The sequence below is a fragment of the Orycteropus afer genome, unplaced genomic scaffold, assembly GCF_000298275.1.
Source record: "Orycteropus afer afer isolate SDZICR_OR568_19922 unplaced genomic scaffold, OryAfe1.0 scaffold00370, whole genome shotgun sequence".
NCBI lineage: Eukaryota > Metazoa > Chordata > Mammalia > Tubulidentata > Orycteropodidae > Orycteropus > Orycteropus afer.
In genome coordinates this window covers 3,206,192-3,227,297 of record NW_006921957.1, presented here as the reverse complement: position 1 = coordinate 3,227,297, position 21,106 = coordinate 3,206,192, and the positions used below count along the sequence as shown (strand labels likewise).

General features: G+C 40.3%; 1 protein-coding gene across 1 annotated transcript in view; it reads left to right on the top strand.

Moving 5' to 3' along the window:
* ZSWIM5 (zinc finger SWIM-type containing 5) overlaps positions 1-21,106 on the top strand; it is a gene marked incomplete at its 5' end in the record, with an annotated part of 98,764 nt that overhangs the window by 31,486 nt on the left and 46,172 nt on the right. The window contains 3 exons of the mRNA XM_007953110.2: positions 665-813; positions 2,297-2,447; positions 18,301-18,480. Coding sequence (XP_007951301.2) covers positions 665-813; positions 2,297-2,447; positions 18,301-18,480 — 480 coding nt within the window. The remainder of the gene's footprint in view (positions 1-664; positions 814-2,296; positions 2,448-18,300; positions 18,481-21,106) is intronic.

Sequence of the window (21,106 nt, the reverse complement as noted above, 5' to 3'; positions counted from 1 at the left end):
CCCCAACTCATAGCGACCCCTCCTTGGGTTTCCGAGGCAGTATCACTACGGAAGTAGGATTGCCCAACCTTCCTTCCGAGGAGTGGCTGATGGGTAGTAGCGCTTTAAGCAGGGTTGTAAAGTTGAGCTCAGAAAGGAAAGAGATTTTGCCTATAATGTTACAAAACTTTATCCTGTATGCAGCTTTGCCTGTGCTTTAGGGGACAGATTTATAGAAGTCTAGAAGTGGAATCCAGTTGGGAAGCTACAATTTTATAGTGAACTCTAAAAGCAGAATTTTTTTATGTTCTAAGAAAACATTTTTTTGTTTTAAAATAATATGGGTCTATTAAGGCACTTCTAAACTTCATAAAAAAGCAAAAAGAAGGAAAAATATCACCTTCCTAGGAAAAAAATACATCACTATTTTCATGTTTGTGTATCCTTTCTACGCTTTTTCCCTGAAGATGGCATTTGTAGGCCTTGGAAGAGAATACATCTGAGACCTAAGGAGCACAAACCCAACATTACATTTCTTACATTTATCTAGGACCACACAGTTGACAATGTCCAGATTAAAGCAGAATACCCACCTGTATTTGAGTATGTTTACAAAATGTTGCTCCTGCTCCATGTGTAGCATGTGAACTTAGGGTATTCATTTCATGATGCCTGTTCTACACAGGTGCCCCTGATCCCACAGCTGGAGCCAGCATTGATGATGAGAACTGTTGGCATTTAGATGAAGAACAAGTGAAAGAACAGGTGAAGCTCTTTCTTTCCCAAGGTGGTTACTATGGCTCTGGAAAGCAGCTCAACTCAATGTTTGCCAAGGTAAGACATGGAGATTTTTTTTTTAATATTTTTTAAAGTAAGCTGGCCTTACCATACTTCTGGCTTCATGCATTATAAACATCTCACTTGACCTAGCTGTTCTGAATGCTTAAAACCTAGTAGAAGGGCTGATCAGAGCAGACCTGAGAAGGTATATCCAGTGAGCCCTACTACCTCACTTTGGTAGTCCTTTTCCTTCTCCATATCTAAATGGGTTAGCATGGCTTTGCTGGGAGGTAGATTGTGTTAGTAAGGAAACTACCTTCTCTGTGCTTTGATCCTCCATCTGTTTGATGAGACCTTGAAGACTAGAGTCTCAATAGTGTCCCTGAAGAGACAGTATTTCAACCAGACATTTTTTTTCCTTTGCCCTTTGCCTCAGAACCTATTATGAGAATAAAATGCTCTGAATCCTTGTGATAGGGAAGGGAAGCAAAAATGTGCTATGAAATCTGATAAATTGTTCAAGATAATTCTACAGTAGGGTTTTCCAAATAACTTAATAGGTAAATTTGTGCTCTTAAGAGTATTTAAATTTTAAAACTAACATTGCACTGAAAACATTTTTTTTTTAAGATTAGTATATGATAGAATTTAAAGTCTCAACATGGACTCTTAAAATGCTAGTGTTCTATCAAAGGGGAAAATAGGGATATTTTAAACTAAGAATGGACCATATTTATGCCAGTAAAGTTTATTTAATGAATATATATAAACTATACGTTTCAGTGGTGCTACAAGATTATTTTTCTTTCTCCATTCCAAATACCTTTCCCAATTGTTTTAAATATTAACCTCTGATACTGACATGTTTATCATTTCAAACAGGGATGCAGGTATCTATTTTACACGTAACAGAAAATCCATGATCAAAAGTTATATATTTTGAGGACAAAACAACTCTCCATGCATGTCATTATACACTGTTGCATTTCTTTTTCCCCATAGTTCTTGCATCTTGAGGATTATTTTTAAATATATGTTGATGATTATTTTAAAATTTTATTTTTATATCCTAAAATTAAAAATAACTTATTCAAACTAAAAGTGGCCAACAGAAAATCCTTTGAAAGGATGAACTGATTGATGCAAAATTATATCCACCTTGCTTCAACTTCTTTCTTGAGCAGGATTTTTTTTTTTTAAATACTTTTATTGTGGTGAAAACACACACCAAGACATTCACCAAAATAACAACTTCCACATTTACAGCTCAGGGACACTGATGACATTTTTCATGTTGTGCCACCATTATTGCTATTCTTTTCCAAAATATTCCACCACCATTAGCATAAACTCAGTGTTAAGCAGGCTTTCTTGATACATGCAGAGAACTTGCTTACAGAGCAAGAGTCCTTCTTTCTGACTTTTGGGATATATTGTGCTTAGATATTTCATCTTCTCTTCCCCCTTCACCCCTTCTTTCTCTTTATAGTTTTTTATGATGTGCAGTCACCAACTCTTTGCCCCTCCTGTGTATCAGGTTCGAGAGATGCTGCGGATGAGAGACTCCAATGGAGCCAGGATGTTGACACTTATAACAGAGCAGTTTATGGCTGACCCACGTCTCACACTCTGGAGGCAGCAAGGAACAAGCATGACAGACAAGTGCAGGCAACTCTGGGATGAGCTAGGTAAGTCCCATAGCTACATCCTACCAGATCATCCTCTGACAACATTGTTAACGGACATTTGTAAATGAATCATTTCTTTTATAAGGATTAGCATATAGCTGGTTCCTATGAGGCAGAGGTTAAAGATGTCCTAAATGTCCAACTTTTTTAAACAGCTGTACCACTCCATTATCTTTAACATCAACTACTTACCCCCACCTCTACCCCCATACTCTCCCTCCAGTCTTTGAGTTTGGTAATTGACTGCAAAGTCTCATAGAACTCATGGGCCATACTTACACTTAAGTGGTTTATTAGGGAAGTAACAGGGTACATCTTGAGATTAGGAATGACTCAAAAGTAACAGAAACAACTCAGGATACATTTCTTGATCAGAAGAGCTTTTTCTTGCCCTCTGCTGCTGGGTGCTGCTCGAGGCCTTCTTGGGCAAGTGTTACAACTCTCAGCTTCATGCGTCAGCAAGCCTCACCACAGCCATCAGGTGCTGGACTCCTGGTTCCTGCCATCTTGAACTACTATATCCCACTGTCTTCTTTGTTATAGCTCCTCTCTCTCTCCATGTCTCCCTCTATGCCTAGTGGGATGGCAAAATTGATCAATTCCCTTGTTAGGGTTACATACACCTTATTTGCATGATCCCACCCTCACTAGGGTTCTATACACCTGATTTGCATTAGCTACAAGCCATCCAGTCCCGTTGGTGGGTCACAGTACCTTATTTGTATAGTCCTACCTAATCACTGTGTGGGAGTCACAAAGACTATAGCTAGAAGGGCTATATTAAGTACTTTACTGCACCACAGTCCACCCCCTTGCTCTTCTACCTATGGGCCCTTTTATATTTGAAGGATTAATATCCCCCTCCCAATCATTTTACCAGTCTAAAACAGTCATTGACAATTAAGCCTTCAATAGGGGAAGGAGTCCTTAGGATGAGGTTACTTAGGTACCACCAGCTATTCAGGTCTGCTTCAGGTATCCATCTGATCTCGTCAAGTTCTCCAAAAATCATTTCATGCACTCTGGCCTCTAATAAAAGAAGATTATCCTCTTGCTCTGAGTCTCTTTCATTGTGTCAGCATATTGTTAGACTTCCTCCACTGCGTAACCCATTTATTCATTCCTTTACCTCAGCTATTATTCCTCCTTCCTTCCATTTGTCATTTATTTTATCTAAACTTTTCCACCATGGTAAGTGACATCAGGTTCACCTGCTATGCCAGTCCACATTACTGATAGCACAACCAGTCTAAAAAATGCTTCCCCCCTCAATCCACTGTCATTCGTGTTGGCTAGAGTTACATAGGTACAACACTAGTGGGCTATCTCAACCATAGGCAGTATGGCAGTATTCACTGTCAACCCCAATTGCTATGTAGGTGTAAGGTAAAACCCACCCTATCAAGCCTTTGGGAATTCTGGAATACAGGTTCAGAGGTATAGTTACAGTCTTTTGGATCACACCTGCTCCTGGCACATACAGCTGCATTCCCGATCTTGGGACTGCAGTATCTGGCAGGAAAAAAGCAATTTTAGATAATGTAGGGAAGAACTATCCAGTGGTACTGGCATCCTCTTCTTCCCTAGAGGCCCCAGAGAAGCATAGGAATCTGTCTAGTGGAGATCTTCCCTTTGCCTCCCCTCATGTTGAAGGTGAAGAGCCCTTCGTGCCTTTATCTTCAGCTCACCTGTTTTAGATAACAAATGTTTCAATTGCCCATTCCAGTTCTGTATTAAAGCTGGCCTGTGCTTCATATGATCCCAGGTGAGAATTCCCATCATTAAATTCCTACTGAGTGGGGTGATTGCTAACCAGACGACTGGCGGTTCAAACCCACCAGCCACTCCTCGGAAGGAAGGTTGGGCAATCCTACTTCCGTAGTGATACTGCCTCGGAAACCCAAGGAGGGGTCACTATGAGTCAGGTATGACTCGACGGCACATAACAACAATAACAGCAACAACGGGGTGATTAGAATGGGCTTGTTTAGGCCTCTTGAAACTGGAGGACCAGCAGGAGTTACTGTTGGTCCACTCAACATTTGCATTAGAACCTTTGTTTCAACTCCATCAATGTCTGCTTTATTTATCCCATGTTTTAGTAACCATTTAAAAATCTCTACCTCCTGAGATTAGTTCTTTCCTCATTGCCTCTTTCTGTTCTCCTATGAATCTTTAAGACTCATATTTTTTGCATCTTTAAGACTCATGCAGAGAAGATGTGCCCACAGATCTGAGAAGTCTTCTCAGATTTTTTGTGCTTTCACAATAGCAAAATTTTACCCTTGATTACCATATCTACCATGACCTGTTAAGGGGCATACTCATTGGATGAATATCCTGATCACCATAGAGCCATTCCAGAGTGGCTTGTATAAGCAGCACTTCAGCTGCTTCCTCCAGAGTATTCCACAGGGTATTTAGAGGGGGAGAAAGGCAGTTTCCCTTTTCAGAGTAAATAAATATCACTGCAAATTTTATCCAGTCCACTATGCTACCATCCCCTCTGGGTTAACCTGCTGTGTAATTGGATCTTGTATCATCTTTTGTGACTGTTTCATAGTGAGTTGCATCGACCCAAACATAATCTTCCTTTCTGCAGTATTCAAAACTAAAGACACTACCCCTAAATTAGTTACTCTCGCAGTCCATTTTGGTGAAGATTCCTCAGGAACTTGACAATACCAATCTACAATCTGGGCTCAGTTCAGTACTACAATCTGCATGTACTTTCAGCTGTTACTGGTAACGGCAACCAAGAAATTGTGTTTCATCCTTTCCTTATCACTCTGAATTTCCTTATGCATCCAATTAGACAATTTCTCAGGAATTAATTCTACCACTGCTACTTCCCATGAATTCTTTTTTCCTTGGATAACTGATTACAACATAATACCCTTCAATCCATGTGTGTTTTATGTTCCATCCAGAAACCAAAGGTTTCTTATTCTCCCATTTATCCCCTTTTTTCCAAAACTACATATTCCAGTGAGTCTGGGCTATTGCAGCAAATCCAACTTCTGACACCAAGTAAATGAATAATTAATAAGAATCAGCACAAAGCTGGTTCCTGAGAGGTGGAAGTTCAAGATGTCCCAAATGTCCAACTTTTCTAAGCTGCTTTACCACTCCATCATCTTTAACATCAACTACTTCCACTTCTTCCAGTACTCTTCTGGTCTTTGGGTTCAATAATTTGCTGTAACATCTCACAGAACTCACAAACCGAACTTAAGTAGTTTATTAGGGAAGTAACAGGATACAACTCAGGATCAGAAATGACTCAGAAGTAATAGGAACAACTCAAGATAAAATTCTTGATCAGGACAGTTTCTTCTCTCCTTCTGGTGCTGGACCATGCTTGGAACCTTCTCAGGAATGAGTCAGCAAGCTCCACCACAACCGTCTCAAGCCATACTCCTGATTTGCTTCATCTCCACTGCTATCCTCTTGCTACTGCTGTGCCACCATTTCTTGGCTGTCTTCTGTGTTACAGCCCCTCCTTCTCATTCTCCATGTCTAGTGGGATAGCAGGACTAATCAATCCCCTCATTAAAGTTCCATACTTATTTGCATGGCCCTACCCCCAAAAACTGAAGAAAAATGTCAAGCTCATGTAGCAATATGAAGGATTCTATGGAAAAATATTGAACAATAGAAGAAGCATCAAAACAAGATGTAAAGAATGCACAATGGCTATACCAAAAAGAATCGGTCAACATTCAGCCATTTCAGGAGGTAGCATATGATCAAGAATCAATGGCATTGAAGGAAGCAGCAGCATCAGTGGATCTGGTGAAAAACAGAGTTCCAGGAATTGATGGAATACCCACTGAGATGTTTCAAAAAACAGATGCAGAGCTGGAGGTGGTCACTCATTTATGCCAAGAAATTTGGAAGATGGCTACCTGGCCAACTGACTGGAAGAGATCGATATTTGTGTCCATTCCAAAGAAAAGTGATCCAACAGAAGGCAGAAATTATGAAACAATATCATTAATATCACACACAAGTCAAATTTTGCCGAAGATAATTCAAAAACAGTTGCAGTAGTATATTGACTGAGAACTGCCAGAAATTCAAGCCAGATTCAGAAGAGGGCATGGAATGAGGGATATCATTGTTGATATCAGATGGATCTTGGCTCAAAGCAGAGAATACCAGAAAGATGTTTACCTGTGTTTTACTGATTTTGCATTCGACTGTGTGGATCCTAACAAATTTTGGATAACATTGCCAAGAATGGGAATTGCAGAACATTTAATTGTGCTTATGAGGAACCTATACTAGACCAAGAGCCAGTCATTCAAACAGACAAGGGTTACTGCATGGTTTAAAATAAGGAAAGAAGTGTGTCAGGGTTGTATCCTTTCACCATGCTTATTCAATCTGTATGCTGAGCAAATAATCCAAGAAGCTGGACTATATGAAGGAGCGCTGGTGGTGTAGTGCCTAAGGCATTTGACTGCTAACCAGAAGGCTGGCAGTTCAAACCCACCAGCCACTCCTTAGAAGGAAGGTTGGGCAATCTACTTCCATAGAGACCCAAGGAGGGGTCATCAGAAATGATTTGATGGCAGTGAGTTTGGTTTTGGTTTTTGGACTATATGAAGAAGAATGCAGCATCAGGATTGGAGGAAGACTCATTAACAACCTGTGATATGCAGTTGACACGGCCTTAACCTGCTGAAAGTAAAGATGACTTAAAGCACTTACTGATGAAGATCAAATCCTTCTGACTTCAGCATGGATTACATAAAGAAAATAAAAATCCTTACAACTGGGCCAATAAGCAACATCATGATAAATGGAGAAAAGATTGAAGTTGTCAGGGATTTCATTTTACTTGGGTCCATAACCAATACCCATGGAAGCAGCAGTTAAGAAATTAGACAACATATTGCATGGAGAAAATCATCTGCAAAAGAACTCTTGAAAGTGTTTAAGAGCAAAGATGACTGACTCTTTGAAAATTAAAGTGCACCTGGCCTGCGCCATAGTATTTTCAAAAGCCTCATATGCATGTGAGAGCTGGATAATGAATAAAGAAGACTGCAGAAGAATTGATGCATTTGAATTGTGGTGTTGGTGAAGAATACTGAAAATACTATGGGCTGCTAGAAGAATGAGCAAATCTGTCTTGGAAGAAGTACAGCTGGAATGTTCCTTTGAAGCAAGAATGGTCAGAGTTCATCTCATATTTTGCTCATGTCGTCAGAAGAGACTAGTCCCTGGAGAAGGATATCATGCTTGGTAAAAGTAAAGGTTACTGAAAAAGGGGAAGACCCTCAACAAGATGGATTGACAGAGTGGCTGCAGTGATAGGCTCAAGAATAGCAAATATACTGAGGATGGCACATGACCAGGCAATGTTTTGCTGTATTGTACATAGGATCACTATGAAAACCAGAACCAAACCCACTACCATTGAGTCATCTCTGACTCATAGTGACCCTAATTGGGCTTCCAAGGTAATGAATCTTTATGGAAGTAGGTTGCCTCATCTTCCTTCCATAGAGTGGCTGGTGGGTTTGAACTGCCAACCTTCTGTTAGCAGTCACATGCCTTAGTCACTATGTCACTAGAGTTCCTTAGGGTCACTATGAGTTGGAGCCACCTAACAACAATAACAACCCCCCAGAAGGGTTCCATGTACATTATTTGCAATAGCAGCAAGCTGGCAGTCTCCTTGGTGGGCCACAAGCACCTTATTTGCATAGTCAAACCCAGTCATTGTGTTGGAGTCACAAAGACTATGGCTACAAGGGCTATAGTAAATAATTCACTGAACCACAACTTGCCTTCAGTTATTGCATGCACCTCACTAAGTGGACTTTAGCCTAGCTGGTAGAAGATTTAGAAATGGAGTAGTTCTGAACTCACTTGTATTACTTCCACAGATTTCTGCTTACTTTGCTATTGATAACATTCTGTTTTTGATTGTTACCATGTAGAAGCCTTTGCATGGCACTAGACTAATTCTTTATCTTTACTTTCTTCAGAACTTCTTTTTTATTCTTTTTTTTTCTTTCTTTCCATATCACAGCTTCAGAGCTTACCTCTATGGTGAAAACTTTGAAATCTTAACCACAACCTTATTTCCACTGATCTGAGCTCCAGTTCCATGTTAGCAGCTGCTTGTTGAATGTTTCCATTTACACATCCCCTGTTTACCTCAGAGTTGAGAATCTACAAACGAACTCAAACCTTCCCCTAAAAAAGGTTCTTCTGACTCTGGGTAGTGTTGGCCTCAGCATTTCTTACTCTAACAAACTTATTGTCAAGGACTCTTTTTTTTTTTCATTGCCTACGTCCAGTCACCAACTTCTTTTGATTCCTCAACCTTAAAAATTCAACTTAATATCTATTCCCACTTTTTGTTCCCTGTCACCACTGGCCTGATTGAGGGTCTTGGCACTTATACTTTAGAACTATGATTTCTTGAATGGGCCTCTCTATTCTAGGTTCTCTTCCCAGGGCCATCTCATTTCCATATATCATCCCCCTGCTGCAAATCCAGTTTTGTCATTCTATTATTTAACTCCTCTCCCTGTTTGTAGAACCTTTCATATCCTGAATTCACTATGACCCCATTTTGGGGATATATTAAAAATGTTCTAATATGGCTGCCTCCTGCATACTTCTCTCACCCCAGAAAGCAATAGTAAACTTTAGTTGGATGGAATTATCCTCCTCCAGATCTTAGGCAAGGAGCTCTGGTGGTACTGGTTGGGCTGCTAACCAAAAGTTCAGCAGTTCAAACTCACCAGCTGTTCCACGGGAGGAAAATGCAGAAGTTTGCTTACATAAAGATTTACATACAGCCTTGGAAACTCTATGGGGGTTGCTATAAGTCAGAATCAACTTGATGGCGGTGGGTTTTGTTTTGCTTTGTTTATTTTAGGCAGCTCCTTATGTCTTCTCCTTTTGTTTTATTGTTTATACAAAATAGCACAAGAAAAAATTACAGGTTGGGATTCTAGTGAATTTTCCTGGACTGAGCCCTGAAGCATATGTTTTATAGAGTTAGGACTGAAAGCCCTGAGAATGAGGATTAGTGATATTGGGACTTGGTTACTCTGGGGCTGGTAAACCTGGGTTTCTGGTTTGTGTATCCAGGCTTTTTGACATCACTGGGGACACACATGGCTTTGGAGCGCTTATTAATGAATAGCCTCATTATTGAGTGTTATGTACCAGGCTCTGTGTTAAAGATTATATTTACATCGTTTCATTTAATTCTCAATTCAACCCTATGGGTATCTGTGTTCCTATTGTAAAGAAACAGACACCCTTGGTTACTTCTGGATAAGAAATAAAAAATTATGGAAAACTGTCTCTGCAGCAACATGATCATGCCTTCTGAAGTATAGGAATGTTGTACTATTAATCTACAGTGATGGGTCTAACCAGCTGTGACCAGGATTACATGACACAAAGCGTAGCAACTTGGATACAAAAAACTGCTTCTAGACTCTCCTCTGAAGGGATGAGAAAACTGAGTTCAGAAAAGTTAAGTATTTTGTTCAAGGTCATACACTAATAAGTAGCAGCTCTAAAATGGGAACTTCAGTCTGCCTGACTCCAAATCACACATTGCTCTGTTGCGTCTTCCTCAGTTCTATCTTGTTACGCACTTTCTTTTTCAAAGTACAGGTTGCTTAAGAATTTGAGAGTAAGTCTTCAGAATCACTTTCATTTGAGGCCTGAATCTCTTGGAGTCATTTCTCTGCCAGTCATGGATTGTGCTATGGACTTGGCCTTGGCCTTTGGAGCAAATATAAGTGAGGGGAAGTAAGCAAAGCTGATTCTCAGTGCTATTAAAGCTCTTATCATATATTTCAGTTTGTCCTGAGAACCTCTTACTTCTGACATTTTTGTATCTAAGAAATTGCTGTATCACCCTTCCAAGAAACCCTCAGCATCCCACTAAGACAGTGATTCTGAAACTTTAGTGTGTGTTAGAACCACTTGGAGCACTTGTTTAAACAGATCACTAGGCTCCATCCGCAGAGTATCTGATTCACTAAGTTTGGAATGGGACCTGAGAATTTGCATTTCTAACAAAGTCCCAGCTGATGCTTACGCTGATGATCCAGAGACTACACTTTGAGAACCACTGCACTAGGAAAACCTTACTGGATCACGCAGTAGAACACAGTGAGTTTATGCTTCCCTTAACTACTATGTTGTTGTTGTTATGTGCCATCAAGTCAGACCCGACTCATAGCCACCCCTCCTCGGGTTTATGGAAGTAGATTGCCCAACCTTCCTTCCGAGGAGTGGCTGGTGGCTTTGAACTGCCAGCCTTCTAGTTAGCAGTCAAGTGCCTTAGGCACTACGCTACCAGATCTCCTTTAACTGTTATAAGGACTCCTTACTGGTCACAGGCTCTGCTCACCTGAGGAAGGGGTGGGCAGGGTCTGTAATAATTTAGAGGGGTGAGATCGCTACTTTCAGTTCCTGAGGCAGACTAAATAGAAGCAATCAGACATGAAATTCCTTATCTCCCCACCTACAAATCTATTAACCTATCCTTGTATATACCCATATGCTTTGCTTTCTCTTCTGTTACAATTCACAGAGTGTCTCTGCTCCTATAAAAGACCAATCCTTATATATTTTCCCAAAATCCTATCCTATCTTGTTTTCTCAGGAATTTTGCTTCTGTAATTATCTCTTCTTTTTTGGCATCATTGATTTCTTAATTCTCTACTATAACATTCCCATCAGCATGCAAATAAGCTCTAACATCTTCAATCTTAAAAACAAAAAAGTTTCTTTGACCTTCCCATCCCCCTCCAACTATTACCCCATTTTTCTTCTCCCAGTCAAAGTAACACTCCTTGAAAGTTACCTGACCATTTGCTCACTTCCGTTTTCTCTTGAGTCTACTCCAACTAAGTTTCCATTGCTCATTGCTGCCACTCAACAGAAATGACTCTTACCAAAATCACCAGTGACTTCAGTGTTGCCAGATACAATGGTCACTTCTTACCTCACTTAGCAATTTTCAGTAAAGTTGACCATACCTTTCTTGAAACTTATTCTTCTCTTGGTTTTGTAACCCACACTCTCCTGACTTTTCACCTTAATTCCTGGCTACTTTCTCTCAGTCTCCTTTTAAGCTCCTCATCAGTAGCACTCTTCCTGTCCACATCCTTTACCTAAAGTGATTATATTCAGTCTCACGGCTTTAAATATCATCCAGATGCAAGTAAGTCACAGATTTATGTCTCCAACCCTGACCTTTCCTCTGAGCTCCAGTCTTAGTATCCAACTGCCAACCACTTCTAAGAAACATCTGAAACTTAACATGACTATCACAAAACTCTTAATTTTCCCACCAAATCCTGACTTTCCCTTTATTGTCCCCATCTCAGTGCGTATATTATATCTATACTCAAGAAGAAAATATGAGTCATCCTTGGTTCCCCATTCTCTACCTTCTGTAACCAGTCTAAGACCTGTTATTGACCCTCAGAGTTGGAGAACTGAATGAGGCAATGCATATAAAGTGCTTAATATAATGCCTTGGGAACTCTGGTAATGTAGTGCCTAAGGCATTTGACTGCTAACTAGAAGGCTGGCAGTTCAAATCCACCAGCCACTCCTCGGAAGGAAGGTTGGGCAATCTACTGCCGTAGTGATATACAGCCTTGGAAACTCAAGGAAGGGTCACCCATAAAAAGAAATGAATAATAGCTATTATTATCTTGGAGGCCCTGAGTGATGCAAAAGGTTAACATACTCAACTGTTAACCAAAAGGTAGAGATTAGAGCCTATCCAGAGATACTGCAGAAGAAAGACCTGGCAATCTACTTTCAAAAAATCAGCTATTGGAAACTCTATGGAGAATGTCTACTCTGACATATATGAGGTTACCATGAGTCAGAATTGACAGCAACTGGTTATTATTATCTTATTCTTATATTTGATAAATAATAGAATGTAAAATTTTAATGTTCCAATAACTATCTTTGGTTAGAATTTTGACATTTTTTTGGTCATCGGAAAGTGTGCTTTGTATACCAGTAACACAGTCCCCATGAGTTCCGTCATATGCAGGTAACTTCAGGGTTGTTTGCTTTAGCACTTTCTTAGAGATGTGACAGTCTTTGAGTATTTTTTAAACAAATTTATGCAGACCTAATTAATAAACCAGAACTCATTTTTAACTTGAAGATAAAAATGTGCTTGTACTCACTTTCTAGGGACTCCCTTCTCGATATCTAAATGCCTAGAAAATAAAAGCTCCTAGAGTCTAAACTTAAGGAGCTGTGGTAGTGTAGTGCCTAAGGCATTTGTACTACTAACCAGAAGATTGGAGGTTCAAACCTACCAGCCACTCTGTGGAAGATGAGGCAGTCTACTTCTGTAAAGATTTACTGTTTTGGAAACCCAACAGGGACTCTATGAGTCAGAATTGATTCAATGGCAGTGGATTTGGTTTTGTTCTTTGTAGATGGCTACTTAGCAGCCTATTTCTTTACCACTTAAGCCTCTGTCAAATTGTCCAATCTGTTTTCCATTCCTCTTATCCTATTAATTTTGCCATTCCTAAGGTCATTAGAAATGTCCTAGTTGCCTTTTTAATGGTCTCTTTTTGATCCTTATTCTACTTGTGAAGATTAAATATGAAAATCCTTTTTTCACTATAGATAAACACTTAAACTGTGAAATAAATATATATTACTAATGTTGACCTTCTGCTCCATTAGACATTGGTAATTGTGACATCAATTCTTTTGGTTCTTCCACCTCTCTGATCTTTCTTTCTCTTTTGCTTGTTCTTCTTCCTCCTCTGCCCACTACTTAAATGTTGATGTTTCCTTAAAATTCTGTCCTTAGCCTTTCTCTCTCTCGCTCATCAAAAATGATGAGGTCATTCTTATCTTTTTTTGTTTGTTGGGTAAAGCTCTATCCCTCCCTACACTAATTTCAGAAAAACCAGCAGACAGTGTGGCATAGCCACTACAGGGAAAGGATTACAATACGGGGGAAAAAAAAAGAATTGTGTAATGAGGTTTTATACAGGCCTTTAGGATTCTCAGATAAATGATAGCAGAGAAACTAAATGAATATTTTGTGCATCTTTCTTACTGCTGCACTGGTCCAAATTTTTTAACTTCCTGAGCTCTGGTAGTGTAGTGCCTAAGACATTTGACTGCTAACCAGAAGGTTGGTGGTTCAAACCCACCAGCCACTCCGTGGAAGAAGACTGGGCAATCTACTTCTGTAAAGATTTACTGCCTTGGAAGCCCAAAGGGGGTCGCTTTGAGTCAGAATTGACATGATGGCAGTGAATTAGGCTTTGATTTTGCAACTACATATTAAGGATTTCCTGCCACCTAGTGTTCCTAAAGGACACCACAAATGGTAGGAAACTAGTAGTCTCTAAGGAGCCCTTCTGAGCTCTGGTGGTGGTGCAGTGCCTAAGGCATTTGACTGCTAACCAGAAGGTTGGCGGTTCAAACCCACCAACCACGTCTGCAGAAGGAAGACCAGGCAATCTACTTCCGTAAAGATTTACCAACTCGGAAACCCAATGGGGGTCACTATGAGTCAGAAACAGCTGCTAACTGAAAGTCCACAGTTTGAACCCAGCCACTCTGCAGGAGAAAGATGAGGCAGTGGGTTTTCTTTTCTTTCTTTTTTTTTTTTTTTTTCTTTAAGGAGCCTTCTAAGAAGCTCTGGTAGTGCAGTGTCCAAAGCATTTAACTGCTAACCAGAAAGTTGATGGTTCAAACCTACCAGCCGCTCTGTGGAGGAAAGATGGGGCTATCTACTTCTATAAAGATTTACTTACCACCAGCCACTCCTCAGAAGGATGATGGGGCAATCTACTTCCATAATGATACTACCTTGGAAACCCAAGGAGGGGTCTCTATGAGTCAGGTCCAACTCGAAGGCACATAACAATAACAACAATAAATACCACCTTGGAAACTCAATGAGGGGTCACTATGAGTCGGAACCAGCAACGGGTTTGGTGTGGGTTTTTTTGTTTTGAAAGAGCCCTTGTTGTATAGTGACTAAGGCATTTGGCTGTTACAGAAGGTCAGTAGTTCGAACCTACCGGCTACTCTGCAGAAGAAAGATGTAGCAGTCTGTTTCAATAAAGATTTTTAGCTTTAGGAACCCTATGAGATAATTCTATTCTGTCCTGTAGGGTCACTATGAATCAGAGTTAACTTGACAGCAGTGGGTTTGCGTTTTAAGGAGCCCTGGTAGAGCACTGGTTAAGTGCTCACCTGCTAATCCAAAGGTCAGCAGTTTCAATCCACCAGCCTGTCTAAGGAAGAAAAGACCAGGCAATCTACTCCTCTAGAGATGTGTAAACTAGGAAACCCTGAAGGGTAGTTCTGCTCTTCCCTGTAGGGCTACTATGAGGCAGAATTGACTTGAAAGCATGGATTTTTTGTTTATTTGTTTCTGTTCTTTGGTAAGGAGTTCAGGTGGCACAGTAGTTAAAGCGCTTAGCTACTAACTGAAAGTCCACAGTTTGAACCCAGCCACTCTGCAGGAGAAAGATGAGGCAGTCTGCTTCCATAAAGATTTATAGCCTTAGAAACCCTATGGGGCAGTTTTTTGCCCTGTAGGGTCTCTATAAGTTCAAATCAACCCCACAGCAACAGGTTTGATTTTTTTTTTTTTAATGGAACACAATTCTACTCTGACATACATGGGGTTACCACAAGTTGAATTGGTTTTGGTAAGACTGAAAGCCAACATCTTAGATTACTAAAAAAAAAAAAGTCTGCCAGAAGAAAAATGTATGTAATAGAGTAAATACCTAAAAGCATTCAAATAAACCCTGAGGGCATCTTTACCTTTGCTTATGTAATTTCCCCTATTTGGGTATGCACTCTCCATATCTCTGCCCAAAGAATGCTGGAGCATTTATCTTTTTTTTTTTTTTTTTAATGAAGTACATAAGGCAGTGTCTGAGCTCCTCTAACTTTACAAGGCAGGAGAAGGATCAAGATCAACAGCTCAAGGCTGATTCCTATGAGGCGGAGGTCAGACGTGCCTCTGCCCTCTAACCTTTTCACCGATTCTGACACCAACCATCCCTTCCATGGCACTCTCTACTTCTCTGCTGAGTTCGATAATTTGTTGCAGTGGCCACACACAACTCATAGATAATAATCACAATTATGGAGTTTGTTTGTTTGTTTATTCATTCATTCATTCATTCAGGATCAGGAAGGCTTAGGATACAGTTCTTCGATCAGGACAGCCTCCTCTCAGCTGTGTCTGAAAGCAGGTCTCTCTCTGGCCCTCAGCAGGCCTCTGCCCTATTCAGGCAAATGTTGCAGTGCTCTTTTAGCTCTCCCCATAAATTCCTAGAGGCATCCTACTCTGCCTGTAAACCTCGGTCCAAAGGCACTCAGCTTTCTCTCTCTGGGGGAAGGAAGCCCACCACTCTGTTTCGTGACAGTCTCTTGGTTCTGCTGCCTCTGCTGCCACTATTTCTCTGTTGATACTTCTCACCATCTCTGGTGTCACAGCTCTCTGTTTCCTGGATCAAGGAAATTCAGCACAGGGATCTCAGGTCCAAAGGACACACTCCATTCCTGGCTATTCATTGTTTCTTTATTTTTTTTCTTCTTTTTTTTTTTTTTTTTTTCTTTTTTGTAGTGATACCACCTCAGAAACCCAAGGAGGGGTTGCTATGAGTCAGATCTGACTCCACAGCAGTGTGTCGCGTTGCGTTGCATTCAGTGTTTTAGTCCTTGAATTAAGTTTTCTTGGCTGGTGGACAGGCCCCATATGCAAATTTTCCCCTCATGTGGGTCTCTCACAAATTGGAGTGTTTCTAAAAGTGGGCTATTTATACAAACAGCTCAGGGGTGAACTCTTAGGTTACAGCTGGTGTGTCTTCACAAAATAAGTACCAACTGTTCTACCATACTCAGAGCACAGGTACCATCAAATCTATTTTCTTTTTCTCAAGTTAAATTAAATTGGCTTAACCTCCCACCTGCTAGATTGGAAAGCAATCCCATAATACCCTCTTGGGGCTCATTCTATCTCTTAGCTAATCCAAGAATTCTAGTTACTTTTCATTCCAACAAAGAGGTCTACCCACTTCCACTTCTACATGGGGAAGACCTTTCTCTCTCAGAGATCTGCTGTTTTCTTTGTGGTTATGATTCCTTGCTGCCACACACTACTCTTGATTGTTCACTTCATTATCCAGAGATTCAAGGAAGTCACCTTCAACCAATTTTTGGTATAGGCCAGCCTAAACTTTCAAAGGCTGCCACATCTGCGTGTGGCTCCACTTGACCCATAGTGCCCTCTCTGGGTTCCCTAGACATCAACCAAATGCCCAGGCAGCTAAGTTCTGCTGCCCAGAATGACTTTTCTTTCTTGATGGTAGTCAGAGTCCCACCCTTTCTGTCTCTGGGATGGCTCATTTTGAGCCTAGCAGGATGGCAAAACTGACCAATCCCCACGTTAGGATTCCATATACCTTATTGGCATGGTCCAATCCTGACAAAGGTATCATGCACCTTATTTACATTATTAGGAGCTCTGGTAGCATAGTGCCTAAAAGCACTTGATTGCTAACCAGAAGGCTGGCGGTTCAAACCCACCAGCCACTCCTCAGAAGGAAGATGCGGCAATACTGCCTCAGAAACCCAAGGAGGGGTCGCTATGAGTCGGGTCTGACTCGATGGCACATAACAACAACAGCATTTACATTATTAGCAAGCTATCCAATCCCTTTGGTAGGCCACAGCATCTCATATTTACATATCCACCCAGTCATCTGATAGGAATCACAAAGAATATGGCCCATATTGAGTAATTCACTGTACTTCAATAGGTTAAAAAGTCAAATAGTTTTACAAAGCTTATAATAAAAATAGTACTCCCTTGCCACATTCCTTTCACATCCCCAACTCCTACTTCTCAGGATGAACAAATTATAATTTTTAGCTGTTTCTTTTAATGTGCCTCTACATTTCCAAATAACATCCTTATACTGCTCTTTCTTGATTTTTTAATTCTATATATTATCTCTTGTCTTCTTACTATGAAATATAAAGATTTGAGTCATGGTACATGTATCATTAACTGCTTCCTTGCTTTCCCAAAAACAAACATATAATGACAATGTAAATATTATTTGTAGCAAAGTCATACTAAAAAAAAAAAGTTGCCATTAAGTCGGTTCTGACTTATGATAATCCTATGTAAGAGAAGAACTGTGTTTCAGAGGGTTTTCAATGGCTGATTTTTTGAAACTAGATTGCCAGGCCTTGTTTCCACGGCATCTCTTGGTAGGCTTGAACCTCCAGCCTTTCAGTTAGCAGCCAAGCACATTAACCATTTGCACCACCCAAGAACTCCAAACATAGGAGGCTCTCAATAAATGTTTGTTGGACTGCTGATCTAAGCTCAGGATTCAAGCCCAAATCTGTCTTATTCTGTGCACAAGTACACAAATCTAGGGCTAAAAATGGTCTCTGCTTTAAGGGAGATTGAGAAGGAAAAATTTGCTAGTTCTAAAAACCTTGTTGTTGTTGTTATGTGCCATCGAGTCAAACCCGACTCATAGCGACCCCTCCTTGGGTTTCTGAGGCAGTATTGCCGCATCTTCCTTCTGAGGAGTGGCTGGTGGGTTTGAACCACCAGCCATCTGGTTAGCAGGCAAGTGTCTTAGCCACTATGCTTCTAAAAACCTTAGCAGACCTGTTTTTTTTATAATGAGAAGAGCTGATGCTTTGGAAACTTTCCCTACAATTAAAAATGGAAGAAAAGAGTAAACTGAAACATTAAGACTTAAACATACATCAAAGGAAAGATATCAAGAATATAAGTTGGTTTGTTTTCCAGGGGCCTTATGGGTGTGCATCATTTTAAATCCACATTGCAAACTGGAGGAAAAATCCTGTTGGCTGCTGCAACTGCAGAAGTGGAGCGACCTTGATGTCTGTCCCCTGGAGGATGGGAACTATGGCCATGAGCTGCCCAACATCACCAATGCACTTCCCCAGAGTGCCAGTCACAACCCAGGTGAGCCAGGTATCCTTTTAGACGTTTTGTGCCTGGAACTCCAAAAGTGGGAGGGTAGAACTCTGGAATAATGGGGGCCAGGCAGCTTTTAGGCTGTCAGAACAGTCATCCTGAATAAGAAAAATCTGTCCCCTTGTTTATCTTGAAATACCAGACCTTAAATAAGGCTAAGCTTTTATCTTTAACATTGGGGATGCTATCCTTTTCCATATCCAGTGTGCCCTTAGGGTACCCAGCATAAAGTCTTACAGCCCTTTGTGTGAATCTTATCTAAGCTTCAAGTTCTTCATACATAATATATCTTGACCTCAATTGGAATTGGTTTTATTTCAGAAGACCTACCTCAAGGGAGAGACAGAGGGCCAGTAAAAAGCTTTAAAAATCGTCCAAACGATAACTTTTCTCACTTTTCTGTTTTCCTCTAATTTTTATAAGGCAGATTACTGGGAGGGATGTTCTCCCAAGTGACTATCAGGATTCTTGCTCCAGGAGTCCTGGCTTTTTAAGACAAAGCCAGTACAGGCATACTGTACTCTGCCTTTCAAACTCACTGGCCTACTGATACCACTCGGGTATCATCATTTATATCAGTTTTAATTTATAACAGGGTTGTTTGTTTGTTTGTTTATGTTGTCCACTGATTACTCTTTGGCCCAAATCGACATTAAACCAAACACACTGTAAATCTTTATTTCCCCATCTTCCTTCTGTGGAGCAACTGGTGGGTTTGAACTGCTAACCTCCTGGTTAGCAGTCAAATGCTTTAGGCACTGTGCCAACAGAGCTCCCTATTCTTTGGCCCACTAGGACCCTTTCATTGGTAGATTTTATCAGACACTGATTTTACTTGGTACCTTTCTTTTATAGGATAAATCTGTTGGTATTTAAATTTCAAGGAGGAGATCACTTAAATCTTTTCTTGGGTCTTCATCTGCTCTACCATAATTGGTATCAGTATATTTAAGGCAACTAAAGTAATGAGAGATGAAAACAGTTATATTTTTGCAACTCCTTTAATCTACCCTTTCCTTGAACTAATCTAGCCTCCACGACACTGGAAGCCATCCTTTTAGTACTGACTTCTGATGGCACAGAGAAGGTCAAATACATACAAGCAGATACCCCAGGTCTTTCACTTCCTTCCTTCTCATAATATATTGGTTCTTCATTGTTACTGGTTCTCCTTTGAGGGCACTGCTTACTCTAGTCTTCTGAAGTTGTGGCTGATTTCTCTCTCACATCCCTTGTACCATTAGGCCAAGAGGAGCAATAGGCATCCTGTTTATTCTTCATTGCCATTTCTACATCATTGTCTTTCCCTCCTCCCTAAAATATCCCCTTTAAAATTCATGCCATCCAACTGTAGACTTCTGGGACACTCCCCCTCATTCCTTGAAGATGTTAGTTATTGGCATCCTAGCACTACCCTAAGTCAGTACTTGTAGCAAAATTCTTGATAACTTCAGTAGCCACATAGATGATCCTTCCAGTATTCTGGCCTCTCAGTTTTTTGTTTGGGTTTTACCCTTTCCAGAGGTCTTCTCCTGCCACGGCTTAGCCAATCAGTCTCAACATCCTACCTTAAACTTTGTCATACCAATAACTACACCCTCATCATGAGCTCAACTTCAAGCATCTCCAGTTACCAGTCTTTCTTGCTTATTTTCTTTAGTATCCCATTTCTAGGAATTTTGGTCCTTTCATATCCTTTTTCACTATCTTGATAGCCTCATTTTCCTCATTAACCAAGGTTAGCTTCTTTGGTACAACATTATAATCACCTCCTTGCATACACGCTCAGCTCCCTCTTACCTGTTGTCACACTCATATAGCAAAATCCCAATCTTAACTCACACCTGCACAACTGAACATGGTGAAACACACCGTGATAACTAGTCTTATTTTAAATTTATGACTATATTTCCCTAGTCCATGCCCTCTTTTACTCTTCTAAGATACTATTTTACAACTTCTTATCCTTAAAACTCTCTGTAGTTCCTCCCTATTCCTCACTCCCAGTTGACAGCCTTGCTTCTTGTTCACTGAGAATGTAGACGAAATCAGAAGAGAATTTCTAAAACTCTATCTATGTCCAAACACTCTGGCCTCCTCTTTTGTAGCTGTGGGTGTTTCCAAGTCCAAGCTTTCCACTTTTTTTTTTTTTGAGATCTTGTTATTTCTTTTTATCTAAGACATCACTCCAGGAATTATATGCACTCCCTCGTGTATCACAGATTTTTCCCTCTCCATAGATTATTCCTGTGCATACACAACATGCTGTTGTATCTCCTGCACTTAAAAAGCAGAACAAAACAAAAACACTTGTGATCCCCACATGCTTCTCTGGCTACCATCCTATATCCATGCTTCTTTTTAAAGAAAAGTAATTCAAAAGAATGGTATATATTTATTGTCTCCAGTTCCTCTACTTCTGTTCTCCTCTTGTACCCACTTCAGTCAGGCTTTCATCCCCACCACTTCTGAAGCAGCTCGTGTAATGGTCACTAATGCTAACCACTGCTAAATCCAATAGTTAATTATTTCTGGACCTGTCAGCAGCATTTGACAAAACTGATCATTCTCTTCTTGAAACACCTTTTTTTCTTTTTCTTTATTGTGATTTGGG